The following is a 19,958-nucleotide window of genomic DNA, read 5'->3' on the forward strand; positions in this document are numbered from 1 at the left end:
ACAAATGTGAAACTGGCACAGTAATGACCACCACAGAAATAAACAAACGCGCCTTATATTCAGTACCAGTAGTGTCCTCCTTATCCTCAGTCCTCATAAACACATTTCAGTGTGCCTTAATGGATGAAGAAGCTTACTGCTATAACTCATGTCTAGGAGTAGCGTGTACAAACCTGTAACACACACATCTGAGTCTCAGATTCTGTGGTGCTGGACATGGTGTTCATGTGACTGATCCCAGCACTTGAAGAAAAGGGAGAGGGCCCAGGATTCAGTCATCTTTAAATTCTAAGCAAAAATCCAGAAAGGGGCAGGGTAGGAGGGTTGAGAGAATGACATCTCCCAAAAAGAAAACCCAGATTCAAATATTCAAAACTAGTGTGGCTGGTCCTCGCACTGTGCGAATTCTGAAAGAGGTGAGCATTGAGTTTACTCTCTAGGGTGAGCAAGCTGAGAAGCAAGTGGCCCCGAGTAAGGCAGCCTTCAGGGAAGTCTGAAGTTTGTGAGAACTGAGGAGTAATTGACGACTTGTACGGTGCTAGGAGATAGGGTGGGGAATAGGGCACCAGTAAACTGTGGGTGTAAGACAAGCCTGGAAGCTTGAAGTAAGAACGATTCTGCTAGCCGGACATTATGTCTGCAATCCCAGCACGTGGGACACTGAGGCGGAATGGAGACTGAGGTCAGCCTGGGGTTACAGCAAGAATCTGTCTCCAAAAAAAATCTCTGGATGGCAAGCTCACACCTTCACTGGCATTACAGTTTACTGCTTCAGGGTTCTGCAGGATACAGAAGACTGGCTGAGACACAGTCTCATGAGTGGACTGAACAACTACTGGATTCTAAGACTCAGCCATCCCTGAAATAGCTGAACCACAGCCTGTAAGCTATTCTAATAAATCCTCTTTATGCATTATAGTCTATTATATTACACACACACACACACACACACACACTCCCAACTAATAATAAAACTACCATGATGAGTAGTATTAACTGTCAGCTTGACAGAAGTCAGAGTCATCTGGGTAATGGGCCGCATTCATGTCTTTTTTAAGATTTATTTATTTATTTTATATACATGAGTACACTGTCACTGTCTTCAGACACCAGAAGAGGGCACCGGATCCCATTTTCAATGGTTGTGAGCCACCATGGGTTGCTGGGAATTGAACTCAGGACCTCTGGAAGGATAGTCAGTGCTCTTAACCACCGAGCCATCTCTCCAGCCCCAAGAGTTATCTTGATTACATTTGTGGAGACCTGCCCACTGTTGGCGGCACCATTCCCCAGTCAGGGGATCCGAGCTGTCTGAGAGCTGGGACTCTGGTGCAGTGTGATGGCTCAGCTGGTAGACATGCTTGCCCCTAAGCCGAATGACCAGATACCTGGGACCCACCCACCCACCGGAAGGAGAGAACTGACTCCCACAAGTTCCCTTCTGAGCTCCTCATGCGTGTGACCTGTACATGCGTGCGCAAATACAAACACACACAATGTGAGTGAATAAAGGACACGGAGCTGAGCACTCGCACGCATACATTCACCACCCTGCTTCCCGACTGTGGCTGCGACTTGGCTGACTGCTTTTAAGATCCTGCTACCCGGACTCCCTGCCACGGTGGGCTGTACCCTGAATCGGGAGCTAAAATAAACCCTTTCTTCTCACACCGTTTTTGTCAGAACAACGGGAAGAGAAACTAAGACAGTGTGGATTGCAACCCATTTGCTCACGGCGTCCACCTCTTTACAACAGCTGGGGCAATTCAAGGAAGAGAAAGGTCCCGGGCCTGTGACCCCCTTCCCCAGGTGGTCACAGATGTGGGGTGAGTGGGACTCCCCTTCACACCAGGTATCTGGTTGTTCTATGTCACTGTACCCTCTCTGTCTCTGGCCCTCTGGGACCTCTTAATCTGTTGGCTGCTGTCACTCAGAAATGGTTGGAGTCACATCTGCCTCCGGGGAGGCCTGGGAAGACTTCCCAAAGGTTCCATGCCCCAAGAGCCGGCTATGGTCTGAAGCCGAGTTAGCCCCACACGTCTGAGCATCAAGTCATTAGATTAACATTAATCTCTCCAACAGGCGGGACTGTGCACAGTTTACTTTTTATTTTGCATCTATACATCTTAAAAGAATTTCCTGGAATAATTATGGATTGCACCAGTAGGAAGGAAAGAAAACTTCTTGCTTGTTTCTGTTTGGGAGACAGGATTCTCTGTGTAGCCCTGGCTGTCCTGGAACTCACTCTGTAGACCAGGCATCCTCACACTCACAGAGATCTGTCTGTCTCTCCTCCCAAGTGCTGGGGCTAAAGGTGTGTGTGTGCCACCACTGCCCAGCTTTTGGTTTTGATTTCTGTTTTCTGTATTTTTGTCTGTTTGTTTTTTTTAAAGAAAACAGTCTTAAGGATTGCTTTTTTAAAAATGTCTGAAGCTGGGAACATGCACTTAGCATGTTCAATCCCAGAGCAGAAAAACAACCCCGTAACTGACGCTTTCGAAACTTCAGTGAAAGCAGGCCAGTTTCCCTCGGGCCTCACCGCATGCGGCAATACTACCCCTGTTTCTTCTTTCTTCCCACTTAACAGCTCAGGCCTGGGGGCTATGTGCCCATCCCAATACCTCTGGCCATCAGCATCACTTCAGAAAAGACTTGGATGAAAACAGAGCCTTCTCGAAGCCCCAAGGCAAACAGTCCAGGATGGAAGCTGGTATTGAAAAAGAGAGATTGTATATCTTTATGTGAGAGCTAAACCCTATCAAAATAAAGGCATGTTCACAGCAGTCCACATTGCCCAAATGCGGACCCAAGGGATTTCACAAACCCTTCACAGACTGGCCCTCCCAACCCACATTTCCCTTGAGGTAGTCCGGTTCATTCTCCAGTTCACGCCAGGATGGTGGAGGATTAGGCCCGGGGAACACAGATTTCCTGTGAGGTCTCCAGGCTTTGCTTCACTCTCAGATGCTTGCCCCACAGTCCTGAGGGCGTGGTATGACAGGCAGCAGAACTGGCCGTTGGGAACAAGCGAGGCCTCAGGATGCAGCCAGACAAAGTGCTTTGCTGTAGGGAGCTGGGCTATTTCTGTCTTGCCCTAGTTATGGGCTCCCCTCCCAGTGCCGTTTCATAATCATGGATCCTTTGACATTTTGTGATGTGACATCCTTGGAACACAGCCGAAAATAACCTTGGTTTTTTTTTTCCCCCCCATGCTTTGGGAGCCTTTAGGATGCAGTCGGGTGAGGCATCAAAGCTGTAGCTGTAGAGATCCTGACGTCACCACTGCCCACATGTCTTAACAGCAGCTACGTCTGCTGCTTGGAGCACAGGATAGGTTGGAAGAATGTCTCAACGTTCTCCATAAGGACGAGATCATACCGGCACAAGTGAGGCCTGGGGAAACCAAAGACCCTCGTCAGTGAGCTATCACAAACCTCCCTCATCACCTCCTGACAGTATGGACTTGTAGAGCAGCTGTTTCTAATGCAACAGGCAACAGGATAGTGTGGTGGTTTGAATATGTTCAGCCCAAAGGGAGTGGCACTATTAGGGGGTGTGACCTTGTTGGAGGGAGTGTGTCCCTAGGTGGGCCGGCTTTAGGATCTACGCTCAAGCTCCACCCAGTTCAAATCACTCTCAGCGTCCATGTCTTCCATAGTCCTACCAGGATGGCCCATTAGCCCCAGTTAAAGCATCCCACTATCCCACTATTTCCCAAATACAAAGTTCTAAAATCCACAGTCCTCCAAACAAAAGCATGGTCAGGCCCATCACAGCAACATCTTAGTCCCTGGTGCCAACTTCCTAGTTAGGGTTTCATTCCTGTGAAGAGACACCATAACCAAGGCAACTCTTATAAAGGACAAACAACGTTTAATTGGGGCTGATTAACAGTTTCAGCGGTTCAGTCCATTATCATCACGACAAGAAGCACGATAGCCTGCAGGCAGACATGGTGCTGGAGGAGCCGAGAGGTCTACATCTGGATCTTAAGGCAGCCGAGGGGACTCTCTTCTGTACTCAGTGGAGCTCAAAGCCCACCAACATGGTGACTCGCTTCCTCCAACAAGGTCACACCTAATAGTGCCACTTCCCATGGGCCAAGCATATTCAAACCACCACGCTAGGAAAGGCAGTCATGTGCAAGAAAGTATAGGGTGTGAGATCACACTCAACTCTACTCCACTCCTTTGTTACAGACTTATTTATGTGTGTGAGTGTTGTGCCTATGTGTACCGTGTGTATGCTGGCACCTGAGCAGGTCAGATGAGGGTGTCAGGTCCCTCTACAGCTGGAATTTCTAGACGGTTGAAAGGCACCGTGTGGGCGCTAGGTTCTCTGCTCCACTCTCGATCCTCCTGCCTGAGCTTTGCAAGTGCTGGGATGATAAATCGCTATACTCTGGTTCTTCCCTTTTTGCTTTCGAAATGGGGTCTAGATAAGTTCCCCAGGTTTGTCTTGAATTCCTGTAGCCTCTTCAGTTCTCAAACTTTTGATCCTCCCCCTCAGCCTCCAGACCAGCTAGAAATACAGGTCCATAATATGAGGCCCAGCAATAAATAAATAAATAATCAATCAATTAAAAGTCCCTGTTTTAAGATACGGTGAATACCTTCTTAAGGAATCTTGTATTACTAAAAATTTTTTTTTTTTGCAGTATCCTAAATTGTTAAGTAAAAGAAATTAATCACTCTGGAGGCTGAGGCAGGAAAATTGTCACAGGTTTGAGGCCAGCCTGGGCTACATTGTAAGACTGTCTCAGAAAGAAAAAAAAAGGGGGGGGGGACTAGAGAAGGAAGGGAGGGGGCAACAGTAGCCTGTCAGCCCTGCCTGCGGCTCACCTGTCTGGATGGGCCAGGGACCTCAGCTTCATTCGCAGGACCCTGAGCTTGTACTTTGGGCCCACGACAGACTTTGTGGAGAACAACAAGGAAATTTCTGCCACTTTATCCAGATCTCGATTAAATCTTGCGAGGAGACTCACTTGATGGTACTTCTGGAATGCAGATGGCTCACTGGAAGGAAGAAATGGCATTTTAAAATGAACGTACAGAATGTAAGATGAATGTATATCCGTTTAAAATGAACATAATATAGGCTGCTCATGAGAGAAAGCCGCTTCCAGCCGCCAGGTCTGGCCCACTTGTGCACCCAAGCTGACCTTTGTGAGCAAAGGCCCCCCCCCCGACTCCACACGACGACCTAAATGAAGCTACTGACCTCCAAAGTGGCCCTGGGGACTACTGTGTGCTACTGTGACTATTTACTGTGTTCAAGACAGTGTCTGCACTCTGGGCACATTGTCACAGCTGCTGCGGGGTCCGAGCTCTTGGTGTGGTAGGGCTTACGTACAGCAGTCCAGGGACGGAAAGCAGCTCAGAGTTAAGGCCCTGCCATACCCATGAAGCCTTAAATGAGGTTCCAGTGCGGCTGGGGTAACAAACACCTGTGGAACCCCCTAATCCCAATCTGAGGTCTATGTCTGGAGCCAGCCCACTGCCCCAAACCCAGGTGCTTGTCAGGTATCTCTGGCTTCCTTTTCCCAGAGAAACGAAAACAGAGACTCCCCACAGAGAGATGCCTGAGCATCCATCGCTGGGGTTTCGGGTTGATGCACTGGACGTTGCCAACAAAACTGGGATCATCTAAATTAAGTCCAGCTGCAAATTCAAAAGGCCAAAGGATGTGCATTGAAGATGTTAAGATCCAGCTCTCTCTCCTCTTCCCTGTCTCGCAGTACTGGATGGAACTGGAGGTCACCTGGATCAGAGGCAGAGGGCTTGTATAAATGGTGTCATGGAGATCAAACTCAGTTCTTATCATTTGGCCGGCCTCAGGTCTCCATCTTGAATTTGCTCTGTCTCTATCAACAGCTTAGCTCTTAGTAGACAACTGTTTTAAATTACATCTATAATTTCTCTCTCCCTCCCACCCCACCTCCCGTGTGTCCAGGTGCATGCACGCCATGACAGTGGAGGTCAGAGGACAACTTATGGGAAGAGGTTCTCTGTTTCCACCATGACAGGTCATCAGGCTGAGCAGCCAGTGGCGCTGCCCTGCCCGCCGAACAAATTCGCTGGACCAAGGTTTTAATCCTTACCAAAATGTGGAGGCAAAAAGATAAAGATAGTGAGTTCAAGACCAGCCTGGATTATATGAGGCCCTGTCTCACAACAAACAAGAAGATATTTCGAAATTCAGGTTTCGGACTTCACAGATGGCCAACACTCACTCAGTAAAATAACAATAACAATAATAATAATGATGATGATGATGGTGATGGTTATGGTGATGATGGTGATAGTGATGATGATGATGATGATGATGATGATGATGATGATAATAATAATAATAATAATAATAGAAACATGAAAGCAGTTGCTGGTGTGAACACCCAAATCCGGTCAGAGCCCTGTCCTGCCTCTTCCCCTGTGTGACTGCACAGTGTCCTCCAGATTCCTTGGGTGCTGTGTGTTCTGAAAGGCCGGATTTCAGGTTAGGTCTCCATTCTGGTCCCCTCACCTCAGCCCAAAGCCCATGTACCACCTGAGGCTGGTTCCTCAAGATGTCCTCCCTACTGCTGCCCTTCCAGAAAACACTAGCCCACTGCGGACATGGGGATATCAGATCAGAAACAAATCCATGGTGAACCCTAGAAACCACCACAAGTGCAGGGGGTTGGGTGGGGGAGTAGCTTAGTGGGAGGAGTGGACCCAGTCATACAGGTGCTTGGTGGACAGAGCTGTCACTCCAGCCACTGACACCAACCAGGTATGTGGCTCTGGCTAAACAGCTTGGATCTCTGGCCTCATTTTCTTCATACGTAGAGTTTGTGGTATTAATATCTCAGAGTGGGCTAGAAACCCCTGAGGCAATGTGTGCCACACACTCAATTCGATAACCAAAAACCATTATAAGTCCAAGGCAGATGTATTTTTAAAGATGCTGCCGTAGTTTGCTTCTTCTTGCTGTGGCAGAAATAACCAAAAACAACTTGGGAGGGAGAGGGTTTATTTAGCTTACACATCTGATCGCAGTCCATCACCGAGGGAACTTGAGGCAAGAACCCAAGCATGGCAGGAACTGAGGCAGAGCCCTTGGGAGAACACTGCTTACCGGCTTGCTCTCCCTGGCTTGCTAAACCTGCTCTCTCATATAACTCAGAACCGCTTGCCAGGGGCGGTGCCCTCCAGGCCGGGCTCTCTCCTGCTTATCATTACTGAAGAAATGGCTACAGGGACTTGCCTATAGGCAATCTGATGGAGGTACTTCTCAACTAAGGCTCCGTCTTCCCAAACAGTCCTGGCCTAGGTCAGCTCCTTCAGGCTAGGATGCAGGTCGGGGACAGAACGTGGACTCCCCATGAGGAAGGTCCGTGGGCCTCGGTGGTATCATGGGGAGCAGATACTTCCAAGCAGCTACTTCCAAGATCAAAGCCCTGGGTCCAGTTCCCAGCACCGAAAATAAATAAAACCACCTCCAAGTCCACACATACAAGTTACCCACGACCTTATGCTTGGCGTTTAATGCATGGCGAGTGCCTAAGCATCTAAAGACACAGGAGACACTGCACATTTGAATAAGTGCCCCTCACGCTCTTTTGTTTAAGCAAAGGGCTTCTCTCCGACTTCTCCTGATTAGAAAGGTGACAGAATAAAGTGTTAATACTTCATGTTGATATATGCACATACAACATAAACCATACATTTAAACACACACTTGCAGAAAACTGAAAATCAGGGCCAGTGATGGGGACACACATCTGAAGTCCCTGCACTCGGAAAGCTGAGGCAGGAGGATCATGCGTTTGAAGCCAACCTAAAGCACAAAGCAAGAACTTGCCCCCAAGTAAGTGAATAAACAAGCGGACAAATAAACGGATACATTTTTAAAATTAAAAAAAAAAAATCTGAGTATTTCTAAACTTCCTCCTTGGTTTTTAGCCTAAGAACAGTTTGATGAAATGTGGTTTTGTTTCCAAAAAGAAGAAGACATTTGAAAAACAGACTCTGCCCAGATTCTCCGTAGCAGGCATGTTTCATATTCCTCTATGCTTAAGAATTAATATTTTTTGTATTAATGAGTCATAGTTCATGCATTTACGGATTGTTGATTAAAGTTCTGATCTAAGTGTACAGTGTGAAATGCTTATGTCTGCACAGTGTTGTAGGTGCTTGTTTCCATGTCTGTCTGCCTGTGTACCTCTTGCACATGCCTGAGGTCCTTGGAGGACAGAGGAGGGCATTGGATGCTCTGGACTGTAGTTATGGATGGTCGAGAGCCATCGCGTGGGTGCTGGGAACTGAGCCTGTGTCCTCTGGAGGAGCAGCCGGTGCGTTTAACTGCTGAACATCACCCTGGCCCCTTTTGGTTTTTGAAACAGGACTTACTATGTAAGTCCAACTAGGCATAGACTCCATGTCTAGACCTGGCTGGTCTCACAGGTGCCACAAGACTCCTGCCCCTGCCTCCCAAGTGAGGTGATTCCAGTGTGGTCCACCAGCACACCTAACCCAGCACGGCCCTTTATGGCCTGAACTTGGAGAGGGTGTGGATGGTGTTTATCATTAACCGTTTAATTGCTAGAAATGGAAAGAGGAAGAAGAAAAGCGGCAGCAAGCAAGAGACACCCAGGGAGAGGACACGCAGAAGGGAAAAGGGAAGGATGGAGGGAAGATGGGGAGAGACGCTGAGCCAACTGCACCTACAGCACGCAGAGTCGAGCCCCAGCGGGTGAGCGAGTGAGCGAGTGTCCTGCTGCAGAGGACAGCATCAGCCGCTGAGGAGAGCGTCGGAGCCAGAAAACCCAAGCTCAGAGCCCAACTTACTGATCAATTTTGGATTCTGTGATATTTCCATCTTCACCTCTCAGCTTGATTGTAATGAACCCTCTTCTCACGCTCTTGTTCCAAGATATGATGTCCACAAAATAATGATACACTGTAAAATAGGGGAAGGACCTCATAAGACAGGCGTCCCAGTGCTCCCCGGAGGGTCGGGTCTGAAAAGCCAAGATCCCTGTCTTTCTCCCTCTAGAGTTTCTCTGCAAAGACGCAAGGAAGAATTCCCTTTTATCTTTAACATTGTTTTTTCAGTCCAGGTCTTTCAAACTCATTACGTAGGCAAGAATGACCTGAGCCTCTCTCTCTCTCTCTCTCTCTCTCTCTCTCTCTCTCTCTCTCTCTCTCACACACACACACACACACACACACACACACACACACACACACACACCCCGCCTGGATTTCCCAAGTGCAAGGGTTACAAGTGTGTACCACCACATGGGACCATGCTTCCCTGTGTTTCTTGCTCTTCTCTTTGGTATAGAGGGCAAGAGTGACAGCCATCCAAGCTCGCCATCGGCCATGTGTGGCACCAGGGAGCCTGCCTCATACTCTGTCAGACATGTTCATTCAACCTCTTGACTCTTCCACAAAGTTAATGCTAGAGAAGCTTATAACCAAGTTTCAAAAGCCCACAAAATAATCTCTGATGTTTTAAATGGCCTTACTGTCATGTTGGGTTGGTAGCTCCTGCAGGCAGGGGTCTAATTGGGGAAAACACTGATGTTTTCCTGCCATTATTTCCCAGCATGCCAGGACCACATTGGGAGAGCTTTGCACTGTACTGCGGTGGAATGTTTGGTTTTTAAAATCATTGTCTGAAGGCTGTCAAGATGGTTCAGTGGAAAACCACTTAACGCTAATTCTGAAAACCTGAACTTGATCCTTGGAGCCCCCTTGACAAAAGGAGAGAATGGATTCCTTCAAGCTGTCCTCAAACCTCCACTCACAGACTACTCCAGACCACACGCACTCACTCACACACACTTTAAAAAAACTCGTTGAATTGTTAACTTGGGTTTTATTTGTAAGAAGGACCAGTGTTCAATTCCTAGCATCCACATGGCGATTCAGAGCTGTTTCTCGCTGGCTGAAGGGATCTAGAACCCTCTTTTGGCATCTGCAGGCACTGAGCACACAGCACATAGACACGTATTTAGGCAAAAATACCTATCCACATAAAGTAGATAATTTTTTGTTTATCGGGTCTTTCTTTGTTCGCTGTTTGTTTGGTTTTGCTTTTTAGACAGGGTTTCTCTGGGTAGCCCTGGCTGTCTTGCAACTTGCTCTGTTGACCAGGCTAGCCTTGAATTCACAGAAATCTACCTTCCTCTGCCTCCTTAAAATCGTTTTTTAAGAAGCCATTAAAGGAGTTCTATCTTGGGATAAGGACAGCATTTCCCAAGGCTTTTGATACACTTCCTGCCAGTTTGCTCCACTCATTCATGCAAAGCGACATCCTCACTGGTCACTATAAATTCAGAATGATAATGATCAGTTCTGTAAATCACCACGGATGCCCGTTATCCAGCAGCATCAGATGTTTAGCCAAATGTTAGCTCCTTATGTAAAATGAGCAGGCACGTCTATTTCATCAGAATACAAATGTGCAGGGCTGGAGAGGTGGCTCAGTGGTTTGACAGCACTGACTGCTCTTCCAGAGGTCCTGAGTTCAAATCCCAGCAACCACATGATGGCTCACAACCATAATGAGATCTGATGCCCTCTTCTGGTGTGTCTGAAGACATCTATAGTGTACTTATATATAATAAATAAATAAATCTTTAAAAAATACAAATGTGCTTTTGTTCTTAGTAAATGGTAAAATTATACATGTATACCAAATAATTATTTTAAAACGATTTTCTTTGTGATTTATTTTTAGTAAATACTTTATTTCTATATTATCTTTATATAGCTACATATCTGGGGGGGTGTTTGAAATAGCTACAGGCAGACTCCCCGGGAGCCACAGGCCCCTCCTGACAGGGAAACAGAAACAGGTAGGCTAACTGCAGATCTACACCAACCCCTCATTCCTACACATCCACTCATTAACACCCCATCTCATCCCCAGCTCTGCGGCAGAAACTGCTAACCAAGTGAAAAACGTGTAAAACATCGAGTCAGTGAGGAAAGAAATTGAACAAGGCATCAGGAGATGGAAAGATCTCCCATGCTTGGGAATGGATAGGATTAACATAGTAAAAATGTTACCAAAAATAATCTACAGGTTCAGTGCAATCCTCATCAAAGTTACAACTCAATTCTTTGAAGATCTTGATAGGACAATGTTCAGTTACCTATGGAACACACACACACACACACACACACACACACACACACACACACACACACGGATCAGGATAAGAGCTAGAAGTGGTGGTGCAAACCTTTAATCCTAGCATTTGGGAGGCAGAAGCAGGCAGATCTCTGAGTTCAAGGTCAGCCTTGTCTACAGATTGAATTCCAGGACAGCCAGGGCTACACAGAGAAACCTGTGTTGAAAAATAAACAAAACCAAACCAAAACCAAAACCAAACGAAACATTAAAAACAAACAAACAACAACAACAACAAACAGGATAGCTAAAATCCGAACATCCCATTAACAAAAGAACTGCTGTATCACCATCCCTTATTTCAAGCTTTACTACAGAGCTACAGTAACAAAATAGCATGGCATTAGCACCAAAACAGACGTACTGACCAAAGGAATCAAATCAAAGACCAGGATGTAAGTACATACACCTGTGGAGACCTGATTTTTGATAAAGAGGACCGAAATACACACCAGAGTAAAAAGATAATATCTTCAACAAAAGACTTCAACATAAAACCAGATACACTGAACCTGCTCTAAGATAAAGTAGAGAACAGCCTTGAACTCATGGACACATGTTGTGGATTGGGTCTAACGCTGTGTGTATTATGTTAATTGTTCCCCCAAATTGCAGGAGAATCTGCATGGCCACAGGTAAGATGCCAAGGGACCCTGCTCCCAGTCGGTTTTGATTGGAAGATAAAGTTGTCAGCAGTCAATGGCTGGGAAGGGAGACAGAGGTGGGACTTTAGGATTCCTGGAGGAAGGAGCAGGAAGAGAGATAGCAGCCATGTTAGGAAAGGAGAATTGGCCATGCCTGGGAGGTGCCAGACAGAGAACATAGCTGTCTTGTAGGTACTGGGAAACTCAGCCCGAGAGGGCTGCAGGTCTGGGTCCAGGGCAGCCAAAATGAAAGGAATATAGGTTTTAGTAAGTAGTAACTCAAGAATATTGGAGGGGAGAGTGGCCATATTAAAATATAAAGGGCGTGTGTGTGAGTGTGTGTGTGTGTGTGTGTGTGTGTGTGTGTGTGTGTGTGTGTGTGTGTGTTTCATTTGGGAACAGAGAACACACCACCAGGGCCAATTTGATTAGTGTTAACTGGGTTCAGCTACAGACGCAGGAAGGGATTTTCTGAACAGAACACTGTTAGCACAGGCACTAAGATCAACAATTAATAAATGTGATCTCATTAAACTGAGAAGCTTCTGCATGGCAAATGACACTGTCATCTAGACGAAGCAGCCTGCAGAATGGGAAAAGATTTTTTTTTTTAACCAACTGTACATCCGATAGAGGGCTAATATGCAAGATACATAAAGAACCCAAGAAAATAGGTCTCAATTTAAAATATTGAGGTACAGATTTAAACAGAATTCTCAATAGGAGAAACTCAAGTGGCTGAGAAGCACTTTAAAAATATTTAGCATCCTTGGTTATCAGGGAAATGCAGATCAAAACTACTTTGAGATTTTTCTTCTTACATCTGTCAGAAGTGACAGCTCACGCTGATAAGGGTGTTGAATTAGAGCATTCATTCACTGCTTGTAGAAGCACAAACTAATACACCACTGTAGACATAAGTGTAGTGTCTCCTCAGGAAGATGGGAGTCCATCTACCTCAAGACCCAGCTACACCACTCTAAGGCGACCCAAAGGACGCTTCATCCCACCCCAAGGACACGTGCTCAACTGTGTTCATGGCTCCTGTATACATAATAGACAGAAATTTGAAACAACCTAGATGTCCCTCAACACAAGAATGGGTAAAGAAAATGTGGTGCTGTGGGGCGTCAAGCTGTGAAAAGTACCCTGATTCCTGAATCCCCGGGGACCATAAAAGGGACAGCAGGCGCCGTCCCAGCCTCCGAGATCAGGGCCTCACTAGCTGCAGCCCACCCCACCTCCCACCCCCGCCCCCAACTCCTGTAGAGAGGTTTGAGACAGACCAGTCATGTAGAGTGACGCCCCAAACCCCTCCTCCACAGGGGAGGATGTGACCACAGGTCTTATAGGCTCAAGACAGATCAATCACAGAAAGAGGACCACGCCCCCCGAGTATGTAGATGAGGTCTTCCCAAGCTCTCAGGCCAAACCATTAGGAAGCACCTGCTGCCAGACACGGACCCATCCAAAAAACTGTATTTAAGTGCCGTGTTCAGAATTAAAGGTGTGCAGGAATTACTCCATCCTCTGAGAGCTTCTGTCATAAGAGCTGTAACACCACCGCATGGGGGAAGAGATCCGCTCTCCGGAATTCGATGCCAGAAGCTCCCCTTCACCCCTCGCCGGCTAGTCAGTTTCCTGCTGGCTCAGTCGGGTTGAGCAACCCAATAGGCAGCAGCGGAAAGGAGAAGGACCGACCGTGGGGGCAGCAGAGGCTGTTCCCCCTCCCTGCCCGAGTTCTCTCCCCCTTGCCCGAACCTGAGCACCTAACCAGGCGAGAGATCGCTGTGGAAGAGCTCATTATCACCACCACCGCCACCACCCGCCCCGGCGCCAGAGCCCCACATGGTACATTTTGTACAATGGAGTATTACTCAGCTGTTAAAAAAAATAATGTCATGAAATTTGCAAGCAAATGGAACTAGAAAGAAATCATCCTGAGAAACAAAATTCCAGACCCAGAAAGACAACTACGGCATGTACTTGCTTATACGTGGATATCAGTTGTTAAGTGACGGTAAACAAGAGTCAACCCATAGAGCCACAGGGGGTAGATGTAGAGTAAAGCAACAGACAGATCTCGTTAGAAAGGGGAAATAAGATAGGTATGGATGGAGAGGGCTAGAATGGATCAAGCGGAGAAGGGGAGGGGAGAGAGGGATGAAGGAGGGAATCGGGGAAAGACAGCTCAAATAAATTAAACTAAACATTATCAAAAGGAAGGAAGGAAGGAAGGAAGGAAGGAAGGAAGGAAGGAAGGAAGGAAGGAAGGAAGGAAGGAAGGAAGGAAGGCAGGCAGGCAGGCAGGCCAAGGGCCTGTGAGTGGCAGGTTCTAGAAAGCACAGTGTAAGTCAGAACTGATTCCAGTACAGAATCCACTGGTTTGTCCCTGAGCCCAGCTTCATGTCTCTTTAGACACAACTTCCTGGAGGAGCCCAGTGATGACGGTGGCCATCCTGGGATGCTGACACTTTGGCTTGGCCTTACTTCATTCAGTCCTAATAGCCTAACAGTGGGCATGATTGGCTCCATTTACCAAACCGGGCCGTGACACTCAGAAGGGAGAAGAAACTTGACCAAGGTCACACAACTGTTACAGACAGAAGCTGTGTCACTCTCAGGCCCTTTTAGCTCCTTAGCTCTGTCTAGCACAGAACACGGGACTCATGTTCCAGGAAGCACCCAGAAAGCAGAGACTCTGTCCTCTCCAGAACGCCAGGGTCAGACAGCACACCCAACACGCAGTTACCACTCACTGCAGTATGGCTTTGTCTCAGCCGTGTCGAAGAACGCCTTCGTCATCGGAGGATCTCTGTCCCATAAGTACTCTCTCCAGTTGTCAGCATAGTAGCCTACGAGACAAGCCAGAAACACCAACCTGTACTACAAAAACGTGAAGCCACAGAGGGAGCCAGACAGTCTTCTGCGTTTGCAACAACTCCTCCCACTCTCTCCAGTCCCCACCACTGTGGCTAGAGGCTGGGAAGGGCCACGGAGAACACCCCCTCCACGCTCTTCCCTCTTGCTGGAGTCCCCATCCTAAGAACAGCGGTTCAGAATGACCCTACTGTGACTTCCCCCCCTTACTGGTCCTCAGTAGCTAGGCGGGTAACCAGAGCAGCACACTCTGGTCCTGTGGATAGCTTTCAGCAACGCCTTCATCCTCAACCTTAAGCCAGATCGAGATCCATACTTAAAACAGCATCACTACTACAGAGCAATGGGGTCTTGTCAGTCTTGTTCTGGAGATAGGACCCAGAGTCTTATGCATGCAGAGTGTGCACTCTTTACCCCACACAACACACATGGCTCTTTTTTTTTTTTTTTTTTTTTTAATATTGTTAGAAGTAATTTCAGGGCCTGAAGCATGCCAGGCCGGCAGGCAACCTACTACTAAGCTATATCCAGAATCCTTCTGTTTTACTTTTTATTTTGATACAAAGTCCTGCTAAATTCCTTGGGCTGGCCTTGAGCCCATTGTGGAGGGGTTTGTTTGTTTGTTTGTTTGTTTGTTTAACATAGGTTTGGAGACAGGACCTGCCTCAGCCTCACCTTACCAAATGCCTAGGATGATAGGCCTGGAGGGGGTCTAACTGGCCCCAGGGTTTTCTTGAAGAACTAAAACAAAGCTAATAAAGTTCACAGGGCATGGGCTCGATGTGCAATTGTGCCCCTGAGCAGATGAATGTCTCCCACCAGGTCATTGCCTGAAGGAGACAAAACCAAACTCTGCCCACTGAAACCTCTTTCTGTCTGTCAGGAAAATGGCTCAGAGCACAAATCCTAAAGTCCTGACCACCTATAATATTCCCTCTATTTCTATGGGAAACACCTCAGTCATGTATACAGTGCCCTATATGTGGGTGCAGGAGCCAGAGTGTAGAGGAAAAGCATTCATACACACAACCTGTTGAAAAGGATCACTCTGCAAGGCTCAGCCCTGGGCCTGGTCTCAGGCTCACTGTGGACTTCCTCTATCAGAGAGGTGGGTGCATGGAGTGGGTGTTCCGTCCCAACAGGAACAAGTGATACAAAGCCTAGGTAGGCTGGCAAACCCTCTAGCTGCTGCTGCTGCTGCTCCTTCCTCCTCCTCCTCCTCCTCCTCCTCCTCCTCCTCCTCCTCCTCCTCCTCCTCCTCCTCCTCCTCCTCCTCCATGACAGAATAGTATGTGTAGGAGGGCTGCAATCACCTCCGTGGACTCCCATGTAGATTGTTCTAACACTAGGTAAATGGTAACTGTTGTTTATTTTGGCTTTGGGGTGTGTGTGTGTGTGTGTGTGTTATTTCAATGTTGTTTTGAAAAAGAGGGTCTCTCTCTCTCTTTGGCCACAGACTCAGTCATCCCCGCTAAGCTGTCATACTCTAACCTAATACATTCTCTAATTCAAGACCAGTAGTTCAGAGAACAAACTGGCTAGGAAAAGTTGGTTATAATGTTTAGCATGTGATACACTCTTGTAATACCTGCTACTCTGGAGGCTGTGGTAAGGTCTCAAGGTCATGGCTAGCCTGGGCTACAAAGAAAACTCAACCCAGCCTAAGCTAAATGGCAAGACCTATGTCAAATAATAATAACTAAAGCTTACTATGTAACCACTTCTGTAAATACAATTTGAGACAAGTTTTTAGAGAGCAAATGACTCTGGGAACTGAAACAAAGTAACTGTACATTAGAGATGGGGACTCCATGGGCTTACCGAGACTGGGACAGGACACCATGTGTCCAGCACCACAGCTGACACACTTGCCGTTCCTATAATCCCGATAGGAGTCGCAGGGATAGGCTGTGATGGAGCAGTTATTTTGCAGGGATGCAAGGTACAGGAAGACGGACATCTGGTGGTCACACTTGAAGTACTTCATACCTTGATTATAAAGGGACAAGAGCAGTTGCAGCATTCGCCAGAAAAGCACATTTCACATTCTATACGAACACCACCACATTTGACCCCAGCTCCTGAATGCCACGCACTGCACGGAATTCACTGCACGGCTTCCATGCACTCGACTCCACTTAATCCTGTGAGGACGGCAGGCAGGGATTCACTGTGGCCAGCGCAAGGTAGAGAGTAAATCGTACAAAGGCAGTTGTGAGAACAAAGGCAAACCTGGGGTTCTGGGCTGGAGAGGATGCTCGGTGCCTCAAGGGCGCTTGCTGCCCTTCCAGAGGACCCCAGTTCACTTTCAGCACACACACTAGTGGCTCACAACGGCCGTAACTCTAGCTGCAGGGGATCCAATGCCCTCTTTGGCCTTGATAGACACTCATGCACAAATGCTCATACACATACACACACAGACACACACACACACATACACACTCTCACACAGAGACACAGACACACACAGACACACACACACAGACACACACAGACACACACAGAGACACACACAGACACAGACACACACACAGACACACACACACACACACACAGACACAGACACACACACACACAGACACACACACACACACACACACACACACACAGACACACACACACACACACACACACACAGACACACACACACACACAGACACACACACACACACACACACACACACACACACAGACACACACAGAGACACACACAGAGACACAGACACACAGACACACACACAGACACACACACAGACACACACACAGACACACACACACACACACACACACACACACAGACACACAGACACACACACACACACACACACACACACACACACACACACACACACACACACACAGACACACACACACTCACACACAGACACACACACACTCACACACACAGACACAGACACACACACACAGACACACACACACACACACACACACTTACTTTTAAAAAGGGAGGGTGGAGAGCTAACAGTGCTTGCTTAGTATGCACAAGACACTAAATTCAATCTCCAGCATTGCTCAAAGGGAGGGCTGCAGAGATGGCTCCGTACAAGCATGAACACCTGGGTTTGGATCATCACCACACACATAAAAGCCATCGGCCAAGGTCTGTGACCCTGGCCCTGGAGATGTAGACAAGTGGCTCCCAGGAATTTTCTGGGCATCCGGTCTAACTTAGACGGGGAGCTCTGTGTTCAATGAGAGACTCTGCCTCAAAAAAAAAACCAAACATGAAAAATGACCAAAGAAGTCATCCTCTGGCCTCTACCCATACACGCACAGACACATGGACCCGTGGGCAAATCACCCCTGCCCATGCACAGAGATGCATGTACTACCATCCAATGTTTGAGCAACAGATTGTCCTTACCATATTTATACGTGATGAAATACAGGACTCAGGGCCACCCTCGAATACAGCTGGCTTAGAGGAGGCTCAGGAGTTGGGACCACTCCTTGACCCCAACACACCTGTGAGTCTGAAGAACTTCAAAGTCCTGGTCTAATTGGAAAGGTCGCTTCACAGACTAAGTAACCACTGTGTCTGCTACTCAGCTTGACAACCATGTTCATGAACAGTGCTAGTCAAAAGGTCACGAGAAAGTGATTTTCCATCAAAATCATTATCTAAAAGGCAACTCGGAGCTGGCAAGATGGCTGAACAAAGACACTTGTCATCAAGGCTGATGGCCTGAATCCCAACCCTGGATCCCACAGGGTGGAAGGATCTAACTGAGTTCCACAAGCTATTTTCTAACATCTGGGCACACATGACCACACACATACATTTTTTTTTTTAAAAAATGTAATAAAAATCTAAACTAGTCATTATTAAATTTTTTCCTTATCTCTTATTTAGAGGAAGAGTGAAACCAAACAGGCCTTGGTCATGAATTTGCCTTATTATTTGGGAAATTGTTAACAGAAACAAGATTTGAAAGGTCAATGTAAAGAGCCGAACAGATCCACTCTGATAAACCTATTCTGTTACCTAACGCCCCAACCACACAGATGCCCAGGCTGTTCAACAGGATCTCAGTGAGTTATCCACATAACCCCAAACCCTAGTCCCCCTGCCTCTGCCTCTTGAGTTCTACAATCCCAAGAGTGCACCAACAGTTCATCTGGCCAGCTTTTGAGCTTCCAAAAACCCTGATCATTCACCATTAAATATCAACATTAGTTCTAATCAAGAACTACTTTCTAGGTCTGGAGAGTTACCTCACTGGTTAAGAGCACTTAGCTGTTCTTGATGCTCTGGCCAAGGACCTGAGCTTAGTTCTAACACCCATGGCAGGCAACTCACAGCTGCCTGTAACTCCAGCTCTGGTGGACCTGACCCCCTCCTCTGGCCTCTGAGGGTTCCAGACACACACACACACAGACACACACACACACACACATTCACATACACAGGCACACACACAGGCACACACACACACACACACTCACATACACAGACACACAGCACACACACAGGACACACACACACACACACACACACACGCACACATACACAGACACACAGACACACCACACACACACTCACAGACACACACACACAAAGAGACACAGACAGACACACACACAAAGAGACACACCACACACACAGACACACACACAGACACACAGACACACACACACACACACAAAGACACACACAGACACACACAGACCAACAAACATGCACACACACACACACACATATACACCCCCACATACCCACACAAACACACATACCAACAGCCCCTCAGAAAGACCCACCGACACACACACACAGACACACAGACACACACACACACACACATGCACGCATACACAGGCACACACACAGGCACACACACATACACACACTCACATACACAGACACACAGACACACCACACACACACTCACAGACACACACACACAAAGAGACACACACACAGGCACACACAAAGAGACACAGACACACCACACACACACTCACACACACACACAAAGAGACACACACACAGGCACACCACACACAGAGACACACACACAGGCACACACATAGACACACCACACACACAGACACACACACAGACACAGACACAGACACAGACACACACACACACACACAGACACACAGACAAAGAGACACACACCACACAGACAAAGAGACACACACCACACAGACAAAGAGACACACACAGACACACAGACACACCACACACACACAGATACACACTCACACACACACATACTCACA

At 47.3% G+C, this 19,958-nt stretch overlaps 1 protein-coding gene across 1 annotated transcript in view; it reads right to left on the bottom strand.

Moving 5' to 3' along the window:
• Window positions 1-2,713: 2,713 nt before the first annotated feature.
• Window positions 2,714-19,958, bottom strand: part of Liph (lipase H) — a 48,395-nt gene continuing 31,150 nt past the window's right edge. Inside the window, exons 6-10 of the mRNA XM_032900004.1 lie at window positions 16,530-16,697; window positions 14,588-14,683; window positions 8,829-8,940; window positions 4,842-5,015; window positions 2,714-3,393 (exon numbers count right to left, since the gene is read on the bottom strand). Coding sequence (XP_032755895.1) covers window positions 3,306-3,393; window positions 4,842-5,015; window positions 8,829-8,940; window positions 14,588-14,683; window positions 16,530-16,697 — 638 coding nt within the window. The 3' untranslated portion in view covers window positions 2,714-3,305. The remainder of the gene's footprint in view (window positions 3,394-4,841; window positions 5,016-8,828; window positions 8,941-14,587; window positions 14,684-16,529; window positions 16,698-19,958) is intronic.

This window comes from Rattus rattus, chromosome 4 (assembly GCF_011064425.1).
Source record: "Rattus rattus isolate New Zealand chromosome 4, Rrattus_CSIRO_v1, whole genome shotgun sequence".
Taxonomy (NCBI): Eukaryota; Metazoa; Chordata; class Mammalia; order Rodentia; family Muridae; genus Rattus; species Rattus rattus.